The following is a 20,294-nucleotide window of genomic DNA, read 5'->3' on the forward strand; positions in this document are numbered from 1 at the left end:
GGCGAGACACACTTACTCTGGACTCGCTTAGGCACTCTCTGACTGACTCGCTGATTTTCGGGCTTGCTGGACAAAATGTAATTACGAAGCGGGATGTTTTCCGGCGGGGAGCGGCAAATATGCTCCCCGGCCGCGTTTGGTTAAGAGGCGAGACACACTTACTCTTGACTCGCTTAGGCACTCACTGCTTGGATTCGCTGACTTTCGGGCTTGACGGACTTGTTGACGGAGACTGAGAAAAAACTTGTGGGTGTTGCGAAGGAGAAAGGAAAAGATTTAGTCGGCATCGAGCAGTGCTTCCGGCGGGGAGCGGCAATTATGCTCCCCGGCCGCGGGTTTTCTCAAAAATGCGAAGAAAAAAAAAACTGTTGAGCGAATAACAAAAAAATTAACAGAGACTTGGGTCTCTATCTGTATCGGCAAAAGTCAGGACGATGTCCTCTGAACTCCGACTTGAAAACAGAAGGAATTATGTCACCTTAGTCAACTGGAAGCCTGCGTTAGCCGTTCTCTAAAATGCCTAGCTTAATTGTCTACGTTTTCCTTGGTGGAGCTGAGAGTCTAGGCAGACAGCCGTGCGGTGTAAGCTGTTCTCTTGCTTCCAGTGGGAACAATTTTCTTCTATGGAAACCAGTAGCAGGCGTAAGATTTGACGGTATAGCTGATGTAATTTATTGTCGTGCCGATTCGAGTCTCTGTCTTGCGGATTTGCCAAGTGACGTAAGGATAGAGCTAAGATATGAGCTCTCCTCCACTTCAAGATGTCCCCTCAAGATAAGTATTATTTTTTTTGGTGTGTTGGAACTTTAGGCAAGTTTTTCCAAAAACGTCCTTAGCAGTAAAAACAACGTCGAATCCAAAATTTAACTCTCAGGCCATAAATTGTTTCCCTTTCCTTTCTTTTAAATCACCAGACAAACCTTAAGTTTTTTTATGAATTTAAATGAACAGACTCTCAGATGAGGTTAATATTTTTCTTATTGTGTTGTAATTGAATAAATTGATATTTAATCTGGAACCTCTTACAGTATGTTTTCTTTATATATTTAATATGAACTTTTCCTTTATATCTTGTATATGTTTTATGTTTTCGATCCTCTCACGGCGCGGTCCCGGGATGCATTTTTTTTCACAACGCAAAAATGCTGTACACGTTTCACTATACGATCACTCCCTTTAACGGCAAGTAGTTTCATATTTAACATTTAACAATATAGGAATTTCAGATATAACATGGTACCTAGAAGTAAAACTATTTAACCATGGTCTCGAAATTTCTTCATAACACAAGAGTCCCATAATGTGTACAATATTACATTACAAAGCTTGTGTTCAAATTTCAAATACATTATTTCAGTTTTGGACGAAAAGAAGATATGTAGGGCGATTCCACGTGTAGAGGATCCTGATATTTATCCAATTTTGAAAAAGAAAAATATACGCTTAAGTGATACAGGAGAATATGTGCCTGAAATAGGTTTATTCATAGGAGCTGATTATCTTGGCGCATTATTGACTGGGAGAATTGAGCCCATTGATAATAATTTGGTAGCTATTAAAACAAAACTTGGATGGACGCTTCAAGGTAAACAAAGAAACTACTCAAAATCTTTGGAGAGTATTGTATATGCTAATAATTTAGATTTGACGGAATTATGGAGCCTAGATGCCATCGGTATAAGATGTCCTGCAGAAGTAAAGTCAAGGCAGACTGTAGAAGTAACCGATGAAGAAACGGTAGATTTTTTCCGTAAAACTATTAAAAGAAACGAAGACAAAAGATATGAAGTATGTTTGCCATGGAAAAGTGGACGTCCAGAATTAGAAACGAATAAAGAATTAGCCACTAAACGGCTAATGTCAACTACCAAAAATCTCATACGATCTGGACATTTAAGAGAATACGATTATATGTTTAATGAGTGGGTTCGGGATGGAATTATTGAAATTGTAGATAAAGACGAGAAAATGGACACTTTACCACATCATCCTGTGAAAAAAAAACTGGTGTAACAACAACAAAAATTCGTCCGGTTTTTGATGCGTCGACGAAAGATTCCAAAGGAAATTCCTTGAATAACTGTTTAGAAAAGGGGCCAAATTTATTAGAATTGGTACCCAAATTGATAATGCAGTTTCGGAAAACGTCAGACATCAAAAAGGCATTTTTACAAATCAGTTTGAATCCAGAGGATAGGGAGTATTTTAAATTTCTGTGGTGGAAGGATTTATCAAGACGAGAAGAAATAATCACTTTCCGACATTGTAGAGTGGTATTTGGTGCTTCTCCTAGTCCATTTTTACTAGAAGAAACTATAACTTACCATCTAGAGAACCCTTCGGATAAAAGGAAGCACACAGCTTGTCAACTCAAAGAATTTTTTATGTGGACAACTGTATTACGAGTTTAGAAACTAAAGAAGAGGCAGAAAAATTTATTTCTGAAGCTAAGGAGCTGATGTCTGCAGCACAATTCGAACTACGAGGCTGGGTTACTTCTGAAAAATTGTAGAAGAGACACATGACAAATTTATTTCAATTCTAGGTCTCTCTTGGGGACACTGAAACCGATGAACTTTTTCGCGGCAGTATGGTTGAAATTCTAGAAAAAAGGATTACTAAAAGAGTTGTGTTATCGGCTGCCCAAAGATTATATGACCCTATTGGGATAACATGTCCCGTTTCATTGATACCAAAAGTATTGCTTCAAAACATTTGGAAGAGGAAAATTAATTGGGACGACGTACTTCTAATTGATATATCAAATAGATTTTTAGCCTGGATCAAGGAAGTATCTTTACTGAAAGAATGTAAGATTCCACGGAGACTCGTCTCAGGTCCATTTGAAGACTGCCGAATAAGTCTACATTGTTTCTGTGATGCCAGTGAATTTTCCTATGCTGCTTGTATTTTCTTACGTTCTGAATTTAATGAGAAGATTTCTGTCAAGTTAGTAACGAGTAAGTCAAGAGTGGCACCTACCAAAGAGATTACAATTCTTGGGAGCTTTGATCTTATCAAGATTATATGGTCAAGTCGTAGACGGACTGGAATTGAAAGACAATACAGTGTATTTTTGGACTGATTCAACTGTTGCTTTAACTTGGATCAAAAGAGAGAGTTCTAGGAATACGTTTGTAGGAAACAGAGTGACAGAAATAAGAAAGAATACAAATCCGAATGACTGGCATTTTGTGCCAGGGCATATGAACCCAGCAGATTTGCCTTCAAGAGGTTGTGATGCTAAGAATTTATTGAAAAGCAAATGGTGGGAAGGTCCAGAATGGTTATAAAAGTCACAAGAATTTTGGCCATTAAGTGAAAAACAAGTCATTGATGAAAATTTGGTTAGATCGGAAGAGAGAAAAATGATAATCAGCAATGTGGAGCATGGATCAGTTAACTTCACTGACAATTTACTTTATTTCTCGAAATATACGAAGATTCTTAGAATGCTTGCCTGGATGTTTCGTTTCATTAAAAACTGCCAACGAAAAGAAGAACTTAAGAAAACTGAGTTGACTTATGAAGAAGTTCAATCAGCAGAACACTGTTTGCTAAAATTAATTCAGCAGGAAAGTTTTGCCGGAAGGAAAATGAAAATCTTGAAGAACATGCAAACATTCAGAGACGAAAATAATATTGTTCGACTCAGAACAAAGCTTCTCTTGGAAGATGAAGAGGAAAATTTCAAGGGCCCTATATTGTTTCCCGGAAGCTATGAGATTATTCATCGACTAGTAAGGCAAAAGCATTGTGAACTACAACATGCAGGACTTCGAACTCTGATTGCCAATTTAAGAGAAGATTACTGGATTATTTCGATCAATAGATTAGCGAAACAAGTTAGCTCTAGTTGTATTTCATGTAAAAGATTCAAAGCCAAACCTACAGAACCACCTTTTGCACCTCTTCCTAAGAACAGAATAAAGACTGCTGCAGTTTTTGAGGTTTCAGGAATTGATCTCGCAAGCCCTTTGTATTTGCGGTCTGGCGAAAAGACATGGGTTGTACTTTTTACCTGTGCCATTTATAGGGCTGTCCATCTTGAATTAGTCAATTCCCTGTCTACAGAAGTTTTTATTATGGCTTTAAGAAGATTCTTTGCTCGAAGAGGTAGAGTAAATATAATCTACACTGACAACGGTACGAACTTCATTGGTTCAAGTAATGCTTTAAGAAATTTAGATTGGGAGAAGATCATGTCGTTTTCTACTATCAAGAAAATAAAATGGAATTTTAACCCTCCAACAGCCGCCTGGTGTGGAGGATGGTGGGAGCGCATGGTTAGAATGTTGAAAGAGATGCTAAGAAGAATTTTGGGAAGGAAAAGTCTTGACTATAAAGAGTTGGAAACTATTCTATGTGACTGCGAAGCTACAATAAACTCTAGACCACTTACATATATTGAAGACAATTCTGAAGGTCTGAAGCCATTAACTCCTGTTTGTTTCTTACAAAGTATTCCTAGCAGTGAAACAACCGATTTAGACGAAATTGTCAGTAAGAGTTTAAATATAAGATTACGTTTTGTGCAAAAATTAAGGCAGGATTTAAGAATGAGATTTCGAAATGAGTATTTAGCAATGTTGATTCATAAAGGTAAGAGTCAGGAAGAATCTTTAAGAGTTGGAGAGGTCGTTCTTTTAGAAACTGATGGCAAGTGTATCAACTGGCCTTTAGGAATCGTCATTGAAGTCTTTTCTGGAGCAGATGGGCACTCAAGAGTTGCCAGAGTGAGAACAGCTGATGGAGAGAAGTTGAGACTATTCCAAAGACTTTATCAGTTAGAAATCAACAGTTCGGAAAAGTTACCATTCGTTGCCCAAGATGCTCGAAGGGAGGAAAGCGCCTCTACGAATATGCCTCTACGCCCTGCAGCTAATGATTCAGATTCCAGCGAAGATGATGATTCCTCACCCAAAGTCCAAGATTTTGTTACTAGAGCTGGCCGACGTGTTAAAATTCCCAATAGACTTGATTTATAACTTTTGTTGCAATTTATAGATATCCTACAAATTGCAAGGTGGGAGGTTGTTTCAGTAATACCAGCTACAACTCAACTCTGTTTTAAGTTCATGTTTTAAAAATAAGTTCTATCGTTTCTGCAAGAATAACTGCTTCTAAATTTTTTGGAAATATCTGCAATTAAAGTGTTTTTTCATATTAAATCCATAGTTATTTTCGAATCCTTTAAAAAATGGTATCGGAATCAAAAAAAAAAAAAAAAAAAAAAAAAAAAAAAAAAAAAAATTCCCCTTTGCCTTATTTTGGCCAACCTGGCTTTCCTAATCAAAGATTTATTTATAAATTGTTACAAGGGTCAGAGGAAATTTATTTTAAATTTTTAGAGGAAACCTCGCTAATTGCTTCTTCAATGAAATGCGAGAAATGTGGATCACAGATGAAGATCGTTTAAAGAGCCGATTCTGAAGACTGCCGTATATGATATTGTGGTCACGGTGGAACAAATAACCACTGTAACGTTAAAAAAAGTATTAGACATTCCTTCTGTTTTACCGTCTGTAAACTTCTAATTACTGTCATTTTAGCTCTAGTGTACGAAGCGTTCTTATTTACTTATTTTAATGTATTTGAATTTAAGCAATATTTTAATTCTTTTAAACGTTGGTATGATGGTTTTTTAATTCGTATTTAGTTTAAGTAAAATTTTAATCTAATTAAACGTTGGTGCAATGTTTTTATAGCAGTGCTTTTATTCTTTTCTTTGCTAAATGGAAGTAATAATTTAATCTTACTTAAGTATTTTATACTCGTAGTAAATCTATTTATTTACATTTGCCTGTCATCTTAAATAACAACGTTTTCAACAAAAAATAAACCATTGTTTTTAACGATATTTATTTTTTTAAATTTCGAATACTTTACTGTGCGTAAAATACGTAAGAACAGCATTTTTCAAGATGGCTGACGATAGTAAAAACCACGCCAATAATTGCGCCAAAGTAAATCGCCAAAAATCCGTGCAACTGTCTACCAAAATAACACCGCCCCTTGTTTATTTGGCGATTCAGGCACGATTTCAAGATGGCCGCTACACAAAACCAAAATACTATCGTGGTAACCAGAAACGGGGTTTCATCTCCAAAATTGAACAAAAATTGTTGCCATTCGAAGGGGCACCCAGTTCTACACTAGAGCCAAGTCTTCTTAAATTTTTTTGCAAGTAGACCACTGTTCGAAAGGATAGAGGCCTTCATACAAATGCTCCGGTATAAAAGTGGTCGCACCTTTTTCTTATACAGGTATATTCCTAACTTAAAAAAATGAAAACAAAAAGAAAAGCATCTTCAGAAATGTGTTGATGTGTGACATCTATATCATTACAGTATTATATCCATCTAATACTCCTTTGTTATTGATTTATTAATCAAGTAGGGGATGAAATAAATACATGGGACCTTCTCCACACATGTGTATGCTTGGATATTCGACACCAAAAAGTGTATTTAGCTTAAATATGGAACCATTTCGGTACTTTTCCGTTTTGCCGGCGCAAGCGATAAAGTCGCTAATAATGGTGCAACCGATGCCAAACGGAATATTCTCGCTGGTAACCTGTTACGCCTCATTTTCACAACAAGTCGCAGCTTTTCCTTATCAGATTGATTGTTTCTTTCAATACTGACATATAATTACATAGAATTTTTATCAGATAGTTCAGTTTTATGTCCAAGGCCATTTTCGGTAATTAAGTCAATTAGGATGCAATCACAGCGCTTACCCGAAGCCGAAAATATAGAAAAGGTAAAGTCAAGAGTTAAATTCATCAATTCTAATGAGAATGCATTAGCGAAGTAAAGTACTGCAGTTTTACATAATTTCTGAGTAAGCTATTCGTACGAATTGAAATACTTCTTGCATTTAAACTAGTGTTCCAAATTAAGATTTAACTTGAAATTAATGTAGATAATTACTGAGAGCATTAGATTTTTGTAGAGAGTAGTTTACGTGAGATGAAATCGCTTGGGGTCACGTGATATGAACCGGCGAATCAGGATGCTGAACCATGAAAGCGTAGTAAATTCTTAAATTAATGTCTTTTTACAAATTTATTGTCTTTATTTATCGGTTTTTTATAAAATTTTAAGCGATATTAAAATGTTTATGCCTTTAAAAAAAGAATTCTTAAAACTAAAATTTTTTTAAATAATTTTTATGTGTATATTGTATGTTGTCGCCAATAAAGTCTGCTTGGCGAGATTTGCGCCGGCGAAACGGAAAAGTACCAATATTTCTTTTAAGTACTAATATGGTGTGTTATTACTTGATTGTATAAAAAGGTGTTTTAAAACTTACTACACCAGCTATGTAAATATGTTAAAGCTTAGCGATCGTTGGAATCGACAAAAATTCTAAATACTTAATTTCAAAGAATCTGTCTAGTATTAAGTTTGTTAGATGAATGAGCTAGTGTTTCAGGTTTATTCTCATAATATTTAATTTATCTCAATATCAATAATCAGAAACTGTAAAATACTACTTCTTTGTTTAAGCGGCTAACGCATAAACCTTCGGCAATATTTGAAATTTCAGTATTACCAGTGTTCAAGCTTGCTTAAGTTTGATGTGCTACCAGTGCCTAAGCTGGTTTAAGCTTGGTGTGTTACCAGTGTTTAAGCTTGGCTTCGAGCGCTTAAGATTGGTGGCCATTTTAAGCTTGGTTACTAAGCGTGGTAGAGAGTTTAGCAGGGAAATACGCAATAAACATTTCCTGTTAGTCATATGCAGTCAAGGTTTTGACAATGTAATCAATTATACAAACAAAGTTCTGAAAGTTTTCAGATTCACTTCAGATTCATTTGTCGTAGTGAAATTGATACGGATTGTGTCTTGAATGCAATCCCATGAAACGTTGACAGGAATGTGGAAAATGCGCAGTTGAAGGGTGCCTATGCATTGATGAAAGCGACAAGAAGGCAGAGTTGCTCGATGTGGTTAGAAACAATGCTGTGTAATTAAAGGCCGAAAAGAGATTTAAAGTGCGTATAGAAAGGTTTGGTTTATTTAATTGTGAGGAAGCACAAGAGGGCTATATCTATCTACCTAAATTAAAATTTAATGAATTTCTTCATAGGAATGATTCATTCAAGTTTGCAAATTCACGATGAAAAGCTGGACATGGAATCTGCCAAACGTGTAAATATGGAGAGGGAAACTGCAACTGGTGACTGCTTGTGATGACGAGCAGGTGTCTAAATGCTTCCATCACAAATACTTGTGACGTGACTACTGTTTATCTTTACTGCTTCCAACTAAGTGTCTGGATGAGAAAAGTCGTCTAACAAACTAGTCTAAATTGAACAATGATTCCATGTTTCTTTTATCAATAGGCAGTCATAAACTGAAATCGCTGTGCATTGGAAAAATTCATTGCCTACATCACCTTAAGCCTGAAAACTTGAAAGCACTAGTTATAACTTATAATGTTAATGAGTGGATGACCTGTTAAAGATTTTACAGATTGTCATGGAAGCGAACTTAAGTGTCACTTAGAAGTAAAAAAAAAAAAAAAAAAAAAAAAAAGACGCTGTTCCTTCTTGACAGCTGGGATTATCATCCTTCTGCTGATATCTTGACATCAAGACAAAGAAATTCTGCAGCAGTAACTACCCAAAATAACTACTACTCTAATCCAGACTCGAACAAATTGTGCTTAGTGTCTTTAACGCCATTACCGCGGAGGGCTACTTAACAAGATGATCATTTTGAATAGTTTCATTCTTTTAGAAATGTGGTTTTGGCAACAGTTTTTCATTCAATGCTTTGTATACTGGACTGCTGACTGTTGAAAATATGAGATAAAATGCCGCTTATTTTGTTTTGATTTTTGAACACGCACATCGCAATCTTCTTATTCTGACGCTCATATATCTCGCGATGCACAACAGAAAAGAATTTCCTTTCCCCCCTCTCTTAGCTAATGGCAAAGAGGTTTGTATATTTTGAATTATGTCATGCACAAAGTACAGTTTTGATTGATTATTGCTTTCTGATGATAATTTTATTCTCTTAGAAATGTGGTTTTGGCAACAGTTTTTAATTCATTGCTTTGGATACTGGACTGCTTACTGTTTTCTCTTCAAAATATGAGATTTATTGCTTATTTCATTGCAAATTTTATGTTGTGTTTTAATTATATAAAAAGCTTGGCATGTTTTTTTAGGAAACAAAGATCTTAACTTCCTTTATACCATTTGAATTCTTAAGATTTTGCAACGAGAAGTTGGTTAATTTATTTGTTAGGTTAATTAATATTTGTATTAAGGGATATTGCTTATTTAATTGTAGTTTTGGGTAAAAGTATACACTGGTGTGCAAAAATTAAGGACGAGACGGTTTTTTCAATATAACTTTGTACAAAAGCTTTCCAAATCAACACATTTAATACCGTAAGATCCCCAATACGTAAGGACATGAGTAATGTTAGCAACACTTACTAAAAGAGAAATCAGAGGGATAAAAAGAAGCTTTATTGAAAAAGTAGCATGGAGCGCAATGCGACTGAAGGCCGAAACATCCCTGTGATGGGTGTCCAGCAAGAAACATCCGGTCTTTAATAGGGGATATGATCTCCCCTGACTGCTAAGCAGGTTTCCCAGAGTCTGCCCATGCTGAGAATGAGGGTGTCAATGAGTTGTTGAGGCATTGCTGCCCATTCGTCTTGCAGCGCCAATCGAAGGTCCGGAATCGTTACTGGTGGTAAGGTACGAGCTGCCAAGCGTCTGCCTAGAAATGTTGTTCGAGGGATGATTGCGTCTTCCCCGCTCTCTCCAGATGAGTATGCGATGAGAATCGCTACTCAGACTGAATCTGCTCTCATCTGTAAAGAGTACTCGTCCCCATTCATTGTCTCTCCAATTCCGGTGTTCCCGGCACTACAGAGAACGCTTTCTCCGATGGGCAGGCGTTAGAGGTACACACCGTACAGGGCGTCGTGCAAACAGACCACCAAAGTCAGTCTTCTGACCACGGTAAAACGCGATATCGGTCGTCCTGTCGCCTGTGTCGTGTGTCTAGCGATTTCTCCCGCTGTCTGCCGCCTGTTTCTTCTGGCCTGTAAGGCAATATACCGGTCATCTGCGGGTATGGTTCCTCGTGGACGACCACTACTAAACCCCCGGATAGCTGTTCCTGTAGTTTGAAATTGTCTCCAAAGTCGTGAAACGATGCTGTGAGCAATTCCGAACTCTGCAGCCACACTTGTCACACTGCGGCCTTCCTCCAACTTCCCAATGATTCGACCTCGGGTAAAAGCATCCAGATGTCGTCTAACAGATTGATTATTCGCCATTTCTCGCTGAGGCAGCAACTCGGTGTGATTTTAACTGCTATACGGCGTGCAATCTCTTTGCCAGAAATACTGATCTTACACCGACAACATGCTTTATACTACTCAGACACTCTCCCATTACGTCTACCTGCATATCTGCGCATGTGCTACCATACATCACCTTAATCTCCTGATTGGTCTTTCTGTCCGCTCTGCCTCTTCGTTCAGCTGATATGCTAATTTTTCTACTTCGTCCTTAATTTTTGTACACCAGTGTAGTTTAGGGTACCCCTTGGCGAAACTTGGCGATTTTGGGCGGTACATGGATACCGATTTTATGCAATTCTTTGACTCGTTATTTTGGCTTGCGAAGTGTAGACTTTTGGCGAAAAAATCACCGCTTCGCAAGCCAAAATAACAAGAGAAACAATTGCACAAACTCGGTATCCATGTACACATCGACTTATTTTCACTTAAAAAAATCCCCGAATTGCACAAAAATGGCATTGTGCACTCTTTTAACTTTATCCATGCACACGTCGACCTATTTTTTATTTATTCATTTACCACCATGATTTTCGAGTTCGCTTCGTACACCCAGAGCCACGTAAAAATCAAAATATCAATCATACTCAAATGACCTTTTTCAAACCAGGTACTCTTTCTGATTGAACGCTTCACATAGTGACCATCTGAACCTTTCTTCCTACAAACCCATTCAAATCCATCTAAACGGTTTTTACGTTCAACTAGACGCATATCCTTCCTACATACAAGACACTTATAATGGCTACTAAGTAAACCTTCATTTACACACCAGTCAATTAAAGCTCTTTTCCCCTTTCGCTCCAAATCGCACAGAAACTTCAAATTAATCTTACTACATTCGGCCATTCTACCGTCTAAAGAATCAAACCAACACACTCCACAAAAACGCTTACAAAACATCCCATGATTCAAAATTTCCCAGTATCATGCACCCGATTACGTCACAATCGGGTTTCCATAACATTCAACTACTCAGGCTACCATAAATCAAACAACTTTGCCATAATACAAGGGGTACCTTAAAGTCTACTCTACCCTAATTTTGTTATATGTAATACATTTTTTTAAATAGCGTTTTGTTTTCCTTTTTTTTATAAAGTTGTTCTGCAGAGTAAATTTCTGCGCAGTTTTTAAATTTAACATTTGGTGTTCCCTTTAGGCACTTTTCCGGTACATTTAATAGCCAAACGAAGGCTGTCCGCGTAGCTGCTAGTTAAAATAAAATATAGGTTTAAATTAATAAAAAATGCACTCATTTTTTTAAATCCTCAGTTAAGCAATGCCATTAGATTCTGAATGACAAAATAAATACTGATTGAATGGCAACACTCTGAAAATTGGTTATATGTTAAACCATTTTGAAGATAAAAGAAAATTCTTATGTTTAATCGAATAGGAACTTTTGATAGAGGAAATGAATCACTAATAGTTTAGCTGCGTAACGTAACATAATTGCAAAAAAATTTGGAGACTGCAGTAAAAGCGTTTTTAATATAATTAACTAGACTTTCCAAAATTCTGCAGTGATGAAAAATAACATGCTAATGAAATACGAGTACTCCGCTTGCTAGTCTTTCTTTTCTGAGAATAAGTAACAAACAAGTTATTTCTCAAAATTTCTTACAAAATTGTTTTTTGCATGTTCTACGAAAATTATGTTTTTCCGTCTTATAAAGCTAGAAATAAAGAAGAAATGTCTTTTTGAATGTGATTAAATTGCTGATTTTGTTGATCTTTGAAGTCAAAATAGGGTGAATTCTTGGAATCTTTTACTTAGTTATTTGAGTTTTTGGAGAATAACATGTGAATAATGTCATCTCTTTTGTAATTCCAATTAGCCTTTATTCAGTCTAACATAATTGAAATAATCGTTACTAAGTTTAGGCTATAAAAAGATGGTAAGTGGTATTTGATAGAGAATTATATAAACGTTTAATCTTGTTTATGCACAAGGAGAAAAAGGAGAAAAGCCAAGCTCATAATATTTTTAACCTTTACATTACATTACGTTACCATGTACTATTTATCATCAACGCAAGTTCGTAACTCTTGTGAATGTTTAAAGCATAATATCTTTAATTTATCTTTCTGGCCTTATTTATTACTTCTTATATGAAGGTTCACAAATAGCTAATTCTAAGAAGAATGCTGCTATTTGGCAAAACAAAAGATATTTAATTTCTCTTTGAAATTTAATCAACCTGCAACAGTTCAACAGACTGAGCGCCGCCTGAGATAACCACTGACTTGACTTAAATGTACACATAACTGTCATGATTTTATATAACTGTCATATGTAACTTGTACAAGACAATGTTTGTAATTAACATATCTATGCTTATACACAGGTCTTGTATGCCCATGTAATATTTATATTTATATTTTTACACAGAAGAAATGTTCCCTTCTGCCAGGATGACTATTAACACTGTAAGACTTTAACAACAAAGTCTTACAGTGTTACATGGGCATACAAGACCTGTGTATAAGCATAGATATGTTAATTACAAACATTGTCTTGTACAAGTTACATATGACAGTTATATAAAATCATGACAGTTATGTGTACATTTAAACATTATCTTAATTCAGATTTACAATACTTTTACTGAGATAATCAAAGTAAACTTAAACTTGTAATTCATTTACACATTGACTGGATTTTCAATGTCATTTTAAACTGCTTTACAATATTATTTTTATCAAGTACATACAAATTGGATATGCTGAGATTACAATAGTTTTGCTCTTACAGTCCTGTTACTATTCTACGGGGTGCGGTTAGGTTAGGTTAGGTTATTTAATTACGGCAAAGCGTCAAGGCCTATCTGCCTAAGGGAAGCGATGCCTTCGTGGAGGACCTTCTAAGGGAAACTGACTCGTATACACGTTACACATGGGAAAAACCACGAAAACACAAATGTAGCCAGCCCGTTCGCGGGATTCGAACCTCAGACCGAACTACCAGTGTTCAGCGAATTTATCGCTCGGCCGCTGGTGGGCTATTCTACGGTGTGAGTTATTTTTCTAGCGTTGATTTTCAGTTGTTGTAGTATTTTGAATTGCTATTAAAATTATGCTGCGAAGGTACAATTCTCAAGAGACGGGCAGAATTTCTTAGTAACTTGCTGAGCATAGCCTGATCACCTCCTCTATTTCAGTTTTCGTAGATGTATAAAAGAATTTAAGCAAACAAAACAAAAAAGAAACAGTTTTCACAGACGATTCAATATTTCTCATTCAATTAATTCAGTTCTCACTTCGCGAGAAGGCAAAAATACATAAAATCTCAAAATATCTGTATTAAAATTTACGAAGTAAATCTTACACACTTATTTCCTCGAAAAAATTCCAGAAAGGATTAAGCATGATTTAATTCGCAATAATAAATGAAGGCGTTATCTTTGTTGTTGCGAAGCTTAGTCTCTCTAGATTTCCAACAAATCTACTATTCTGCTGTTTCAAATGTAAACAAATATGTCCGCCATGTTATTTAAAAATTAGGCTTAACTGCACTTAAACAGCTTTTAAATTGTTGATAATTCTAAAAATATTGCATACAGATTTACTAAAAGCATAAAATCTGTAACCAGAAGATAAGAACAACATAATTCAATCATTTTTAAAACAAAAAATGTACAATTTACAAACATATAAGAGTAAAGAAACTGAGATCACTGAGACGAGTAACAGAGTGGATATATATATACGTTTGTGCTTTCGATTGTAACCAAAATACGAGGTGCAGATCTACATGTTATAGCAGTCCTATATACAAAATTTCAACATTCTGAGAATACTCGTTTTTGAGTTATGCGAGATACGTACGTACGTTCATACAGACGCCACGAAAAATTATCTTCAGAATTCATTTTAAAGCAGTTTTATAATATTTTATTCTGTCCTTACGTACAGATATCCCGCAAAAACTTAGTTAAATTGCAATCGATAGCGATCAAAATGGATATATTCGTTGAAATATGCTGCCTGAAACTTTTCGCGATTATAATACGTCCTTTCTACTTCGTGCAAGGAAGTAAAAAACGGAAATATTTACTTTTAAAATTTGAGGCATATGTTGAAACTTCAAGGGTCATACACTAATTGAGGAGAAAAATATTTAAATTGCTACGTAAAGTAAAGAGGAAATATCAGTTTAGAAAAAGATTTCTGATGTTGATAGATTAAACAACCAGCATTTGTACTTAGAGTGTAGTGAAAGGTTTTGATCAATACAATTTTTTTTACTTCCTTGTACGAAGTAAAGGAAATACTGTAATCACAAACAATTTCGGGTATCAAAGTTCAACGAAAATATCCATTTTAAATGTTTTCGAAATAATTTGAACGATGTTTATGTGTGACATCTGTACGTACGAACAGAATAAAGGACTGTTTTTACTTCCTTGTACGAAGTAAAAAGGAAGTATTGTAATCGCGAAAAGTTTCAGGCAGCATATTTCAACGAAAATATCCCACTTGACCTCTTTCAGATGCAATTTAACGATGTATTTCCGTGATATCTGTATGTAAGGACAGAATAAAATACTCTTTTCCTCCAAAAAAATTATAAAACTGCTTTAAAATGAATTCTGAAGAGAATTTGTCGTGGCGTCTGTACGAACGTATGTACGTACGTATCTCGCATAACTCAAAAACGAGTAGCCTCATAACGTTGAAATTTTGTATATAGGACTGCTATAACATGTAGATGTGCACCTCGTATTTTGGTTGCAATCGGCCGCACCAAACGTATATAAATATATTTATATATATATTCACTCTGTTACCCGGCTCAGTGATCTCAGTTTCTTTACTCTTATATGTTTGTAAATTGTACATTTTTTGCTTTAAAAATGATTGAATTATGTTGTTCTTATCTTCCGGTTAAGGTTTTTATCACTTTAGTAAATCTGAATGCAATATTTTTAGAATTATCAACAATTTTAAAATTGTTTAAGTGCCGCTAAGCCTAATAATGTTTTTGATGGCGGCCATTGCTCTTGTTTACATTTGAAACAGCAGGATAGCGGATTTATTGCCGATCTAGAGAAACTTAGCTTCGCAACAACAAAGATAACGCCTTCATTTATTATTTAAATCATGCTTAATCTTTTCTGAAATTTTTTCGAGGAAATAAGTGTTTAAAATTTACTTCGTAATTTTTAATGCAGATATTTTGAGTTTTTATGTATTTTTGCTTTGTCGCGAAGTGAAAACTGAATTAATTGAATGAGAAATACTCAATCGTCTGTGAAAAACTGTTTCTTTTTTGTTTTGTTTGCTTATTTTTTTTATACATCGTTCTAGCTTTGTTATAGTATTTGGATAGAAGATGTGGCAACGATTAGATAATTCTTTAAATGATATAAATTTTGTGCATTCTGAGTTATAATATGAACGAAATATAATACTGTTAAGTAAACCTAGCGCCAGAGTATCGCTATGGTAAAAAAGTGAATTTTAAAGAATGCATTTATTCTATTGTGGTTTATGCGCTGTCGGCGAAGTAGGTTTAATTCAATCTAATAAGTTTAAATGAAATGCAAGAAAAAATGCGTATAATTTGATATTCCGTACAAGGAAGTCGTGTTGTACACGTCAGATTTTTTCCAAGATGATTGTAAAATGAATTTACAATGGATTCAGAAGCGATGATTTTCTTCACTTCTGTAGGTCTGTATAACTCAAGAAGGAGTAGCCGTAACAACGTTGAAATTTTGCATATGGGACTGCCATAACATGTAGTTGTGCACCTCCCTTTTTCGTTGCAATCGCCTGCAAGAATTATATATATATTCCCACTCTGTTACCTGGCTCGATGAGCTTATTTTTTTTATTCTTTATGTTGGTGTATTTTTTGCTTTAAAAGTGATTAAATTATAAGGGTTTCTTTTTAATGTTCCGGCTAAGGATTTTATTCCTTTAGTTAATCTGCATGCTATAGTTGTACATTATTAACAAATTAAAAGTGGCGAGTTAAACTTAACGGACCGCCGTTTGTTTACATTTGAAACTCAGAATAATATTGAATTAAGTCATTTTCTGCACCTTCAATGCCTTGTTGCCGAGTGAGACCAAAAGTAAACTTTCAATTTTGTGACCCGAAAAGTCTGCTTTTATGCTGAACTGCTTGGGTTTGCGCAGAAGCTCTATTTTTAATTGTAAAATTTTTTCTTTTTAAACTATTTTAACTGTATTTGGTGTTTTATGTTTTTCTGTATTTTACAATTTTTAATGATGTACTTTTGACTTTTTTTTTACGTATTTAGGTTTTGCCCCGAAGTTTGAGCTGAATTAATTAAATGAGAAGTATATCTCTAATGAAATTCGAGGGAATAAGTTTAAAAATGAAATGCAGCAAAAATATGTAAAATTTAATAGGCCATATAATGATGTCATGTGGTATCCACGTCAGATGTTGTCATGAAGGATCTTACTCACAGTATTTTAGAGATTCCATGTTCTAGAAAACAATTACGTGTATCAGATTTGCCATTAACTCGTGATATTACTTGCATAAAGTAAATATGTATGATAATTTTTATGCTATTAGATTCTGACCTTAAAGCGGCATATGGATGTTATTAAGATATATTTAGCATTTGAATATTTATAATTTGCTAATGTTTATAAATTTTTAAGTGAATGAAAATGTTTTCGGTAAACAAAATGTAACAAAATAATAAATTAAAGAACTTGCATGAACTAGTAAATGTCAAAGGGGAATCGTTGAGGGGATATTAAAGCGGAAAAAAATCAACCTTGAAATATATCAATTTATTAACTTACACCTTAAGGAACACTATTCCTGGAAGTAAAAAATCTAAAAAGTTCCCAAACTCTGAAATTTAATGCCCAAGTCGATTTTTATCTTACAGGTGTCAATGTTTTGCGTTTTGTTATTTAGGATGTATATAATCGTTTTATAAATATACGGATCGGAAGACCATATAAAATTTAGATTTCATAATTTTAATGAAATTGTTTTTTAAAATTTAAAAATATCATATCGTAATATTTATGCTTTTTTATAACATTTTTGTATTCGAAAGTACATCTCTACGGCTAACGGAGACAAAAATGAAGGCCATGTGAAAAACTTTTAAAAACATTTTCAGTACTATAAAAAAATACTAAAAATAAGCATCTGAAATATGTTTTGTAAATTTGATTTTTTTACGCTAATAGATGAAACTTCCTCACGTGCAGAGCAGCCCTCTTCGTATTCAGCTGACATGAGATGTCGTGAAGTCATATCACCCGACTGCCGTAAACAAGAATCTGAAATTTTAACTAGAATTATTCCCTCCAACCCAGATATCAAGGAAACCTTTTTACAAACGGAAGGACATATTTCAAGTGTACCTCGATTTCGAGAGTTGAAATTTCCACCCAAATGTGAGTTACATCCAATTTTTATCTTCCTTAAAGTTTTTTATAGCATCCATAAGATTCACAAATTTTGTTTTGATTTCAAATTAATACAGCGCGTTACATAAAAAAAGTTTATTATTTTATTTTATAAATCGAATTAAAGAAAAATTTGCCGAGTTTTAAAATGCCAAGAAAATACAAAGAGTATTAAAAATTCTGATACAGTTAAAAATGGCATAAAAATGGACAAGTTGCTTTAATAAAATTTGCAGTTAAAAATAACATCAAAGAAGCAGAATTTGGGGATGGTTTTGGGTTTTAGTTGAAATTGTCTCGGACAGATGGCGCTGTACGATTAATAAGCAAAAAAATCCCAAATGTAAATCCTTAGAGTATTTGAATTTTGATATCATTCATAGTATTGTAGTACGCTCGCTAATTCAAAAGAATAAAGGTTATGTTTTAATTTTTCTCATTTTATTCTTATAATATGATACTAGAGCGTCATCTATTCGAAAAAATTTGAAGAAAAATACACCTCGCGCAAATAACAACGACAACAAAAAAGAAGTAATAAAACATTTCAGTGATAAATTTTAATGTGCAAACCATACTCTGATGTACCCAATTGCTAATTTTGAATCGTTTTTTAAGAAGTTCCAAAATTTATGATACATCTTATAGGCGCTGGGGAATGTCGAATTTCGAACATTTCGCCGAAAATTAACATTTCGTATGAATTCGCTTCTTTCTTCAGCAAAAGGTTTTCACATCAGATGATCTTACTCTGTTTGATATTTTTGGTTGTAAATATATTAAAGATGGTCTGTCTAGAGTATTTTTGCATACAAGCTTATGTGATTTCAGAAATTTAATTCTTACTAGTGTGGGCATAGTAATAATACGTATGATAGAATAAGGATGACAAGATTTTGATTATATTCTTGATGTTTTGAGCTTATCCAAAGAACGTCACTTAGAACTCTTATAAAACTTTGACACTGTGTGTTTGATTTTATGCAATATGTGGTATATTGAGTTTATATTTTCAAAAATATAAGCATGAGGAATTAGGCCAGTCATTTTGCATAACGGGGCCCCCGAGCGGTAAAGTCGCTGAACACTGGTAGTTCGGTCCGAGGTTCGAATCTCGCGAACGGGCTGGCAGCATGGGCGTTTTCGTGGTTTTTCCCCATGTGTAACGTGTATACGAGTCAGTTTCCCTTAGAAAGTCCTCCACGAAGGCATCCCTTCTCTTAGGCAGATAGCTCTCGAGGCTTTGCCATAATCACACACACACACACATTTTGCATAACGCCCTACATCGGTATTTTGCAGAACTCGACAAAACAGTTTTGTAATTAACGGATATTGCTGTGCAGAATTAATTGTTAACATAAAGATATAGAAAACAAGTAGTCATAAGAGGAACTTCTTGAAAATAAAAATGTCGATGTATGTACAGTATCAAAACAGTACAAAATGATGATAAACAGATTTCCCACTCACCTGAAAAATCCCAGAAAGTCAAGGAAATAATATCAGGAAAGTATAAATTATTCTAAAAAAATGTGAGATAAGTTAAAAATAGCACTCTGAAGAGAAGGATAATTGTCCTTCGGAAATAAATAATCCAGTTTGTGTCATTGTGTAGTTGTATATCATACTAAATAATTATAAGAAATCGAGGACATTTTTCATCACAATGTGATTCTAAATGCCTCGCTTTTTATTTTGAAACAATAGATAATACATTTTATGTGCTAACACATTTTTGCAGAATGCAAACCATTTTTTGGAGTTTATTAAAATTTCTTTTTAAGACCTCTCCCTACCTTTTTAAAAAGTTTACATGTATATTTTGCATATACAGTGTGACCCAAAAGTAACAGAAAAATTAGGTATTCAATAGTTATAAAAGTATAGGTAGTAACACAGCTCAGATTTTACAAAAATGAGCAGAAACACCTGGGATTCATTTAATAATGAATTATTTTTATGCCCAGAATAATGACATTTTTCACCGATAGTTTTTAATTCAGTTGTGTCTAAAGTTCGCACAGTGGTGCAGCACAGTTTGTAAAGCAGCTAGGATTACAAATGTTCAGTGTGAAGACCACCATTCAAGAGGAGAGTTGTTGTATGCGATATGACCCACACATTTTGGATTAAGAGGATTCTTCTGTAATTGATGTTTCAGCGTTCAGTATGCCCAATAACGTCGGCCGACCTCTGCGCGCTTGTGACGTCTGTTAAAAGTGTACTCTTTTGACATAAAATTTTTCCTTTTTAAAAATAATACAATGTTTTTGGTTGCATTTCTGTGAAAACTTGTTCAGACTCCAGTCTATAGCTCTTCGAAATGTAAAATTTTTACATTTTCTGTTAATTTCGGATGATCCTGTATATTTATTTCATTCTCTCACTGTAATAAATGAGATAAATTAAATTTCCCCAGTTTTTTTCTTTATTCAATTGTATTTTGTAATAAATATGTAGAATTGTTAAATTAATTATAGTTAATTTGATAACTAGGTCTTTGTGTCCAGTCGAGGAGATGCAAAATAAGGGAAAG

General features: G+C 34.5%; 1 protein-coding gene across 2 annotated transcripts in view; it reads left to right on the forward strand.

Annotated features, from left to right (window-relative positions):
* Positions 1–20,294, forward strand: part of LOC118188533 (uncharacterized) — a 166,013-nt gene that overhangs the window by 130,770 nt on the left and 14,949 nt on the right. For both annotated transcript variants that reach the window (XM_035358987.2, XM_035358986.2), the window contains exon 3: positions 17,534–17,743. In XM_035358987.2, the coding sequence (XP_035214878.1) occupies positions 17,534–17,743 (210 nt within the window). The remainder of the gene's footprint in view (positions 1–17,533; positions 17,744–20,294) is intronic.

Source organism: Stegodyphus dumicola, chromosome 4 (genome assembly GCF_044657685.1).
Source record: "Stegodyphus dumicola isolate Sdum_Otavi_A_Nest chromosome 4, ASM4465768v1".
NCBI classification, from domain to species: Eukaryota; Metazoa; Arthropoda; class Arachnida; order Araneae; family Eresidae; genus Stegodyphus; species Stegodyphus dumicola.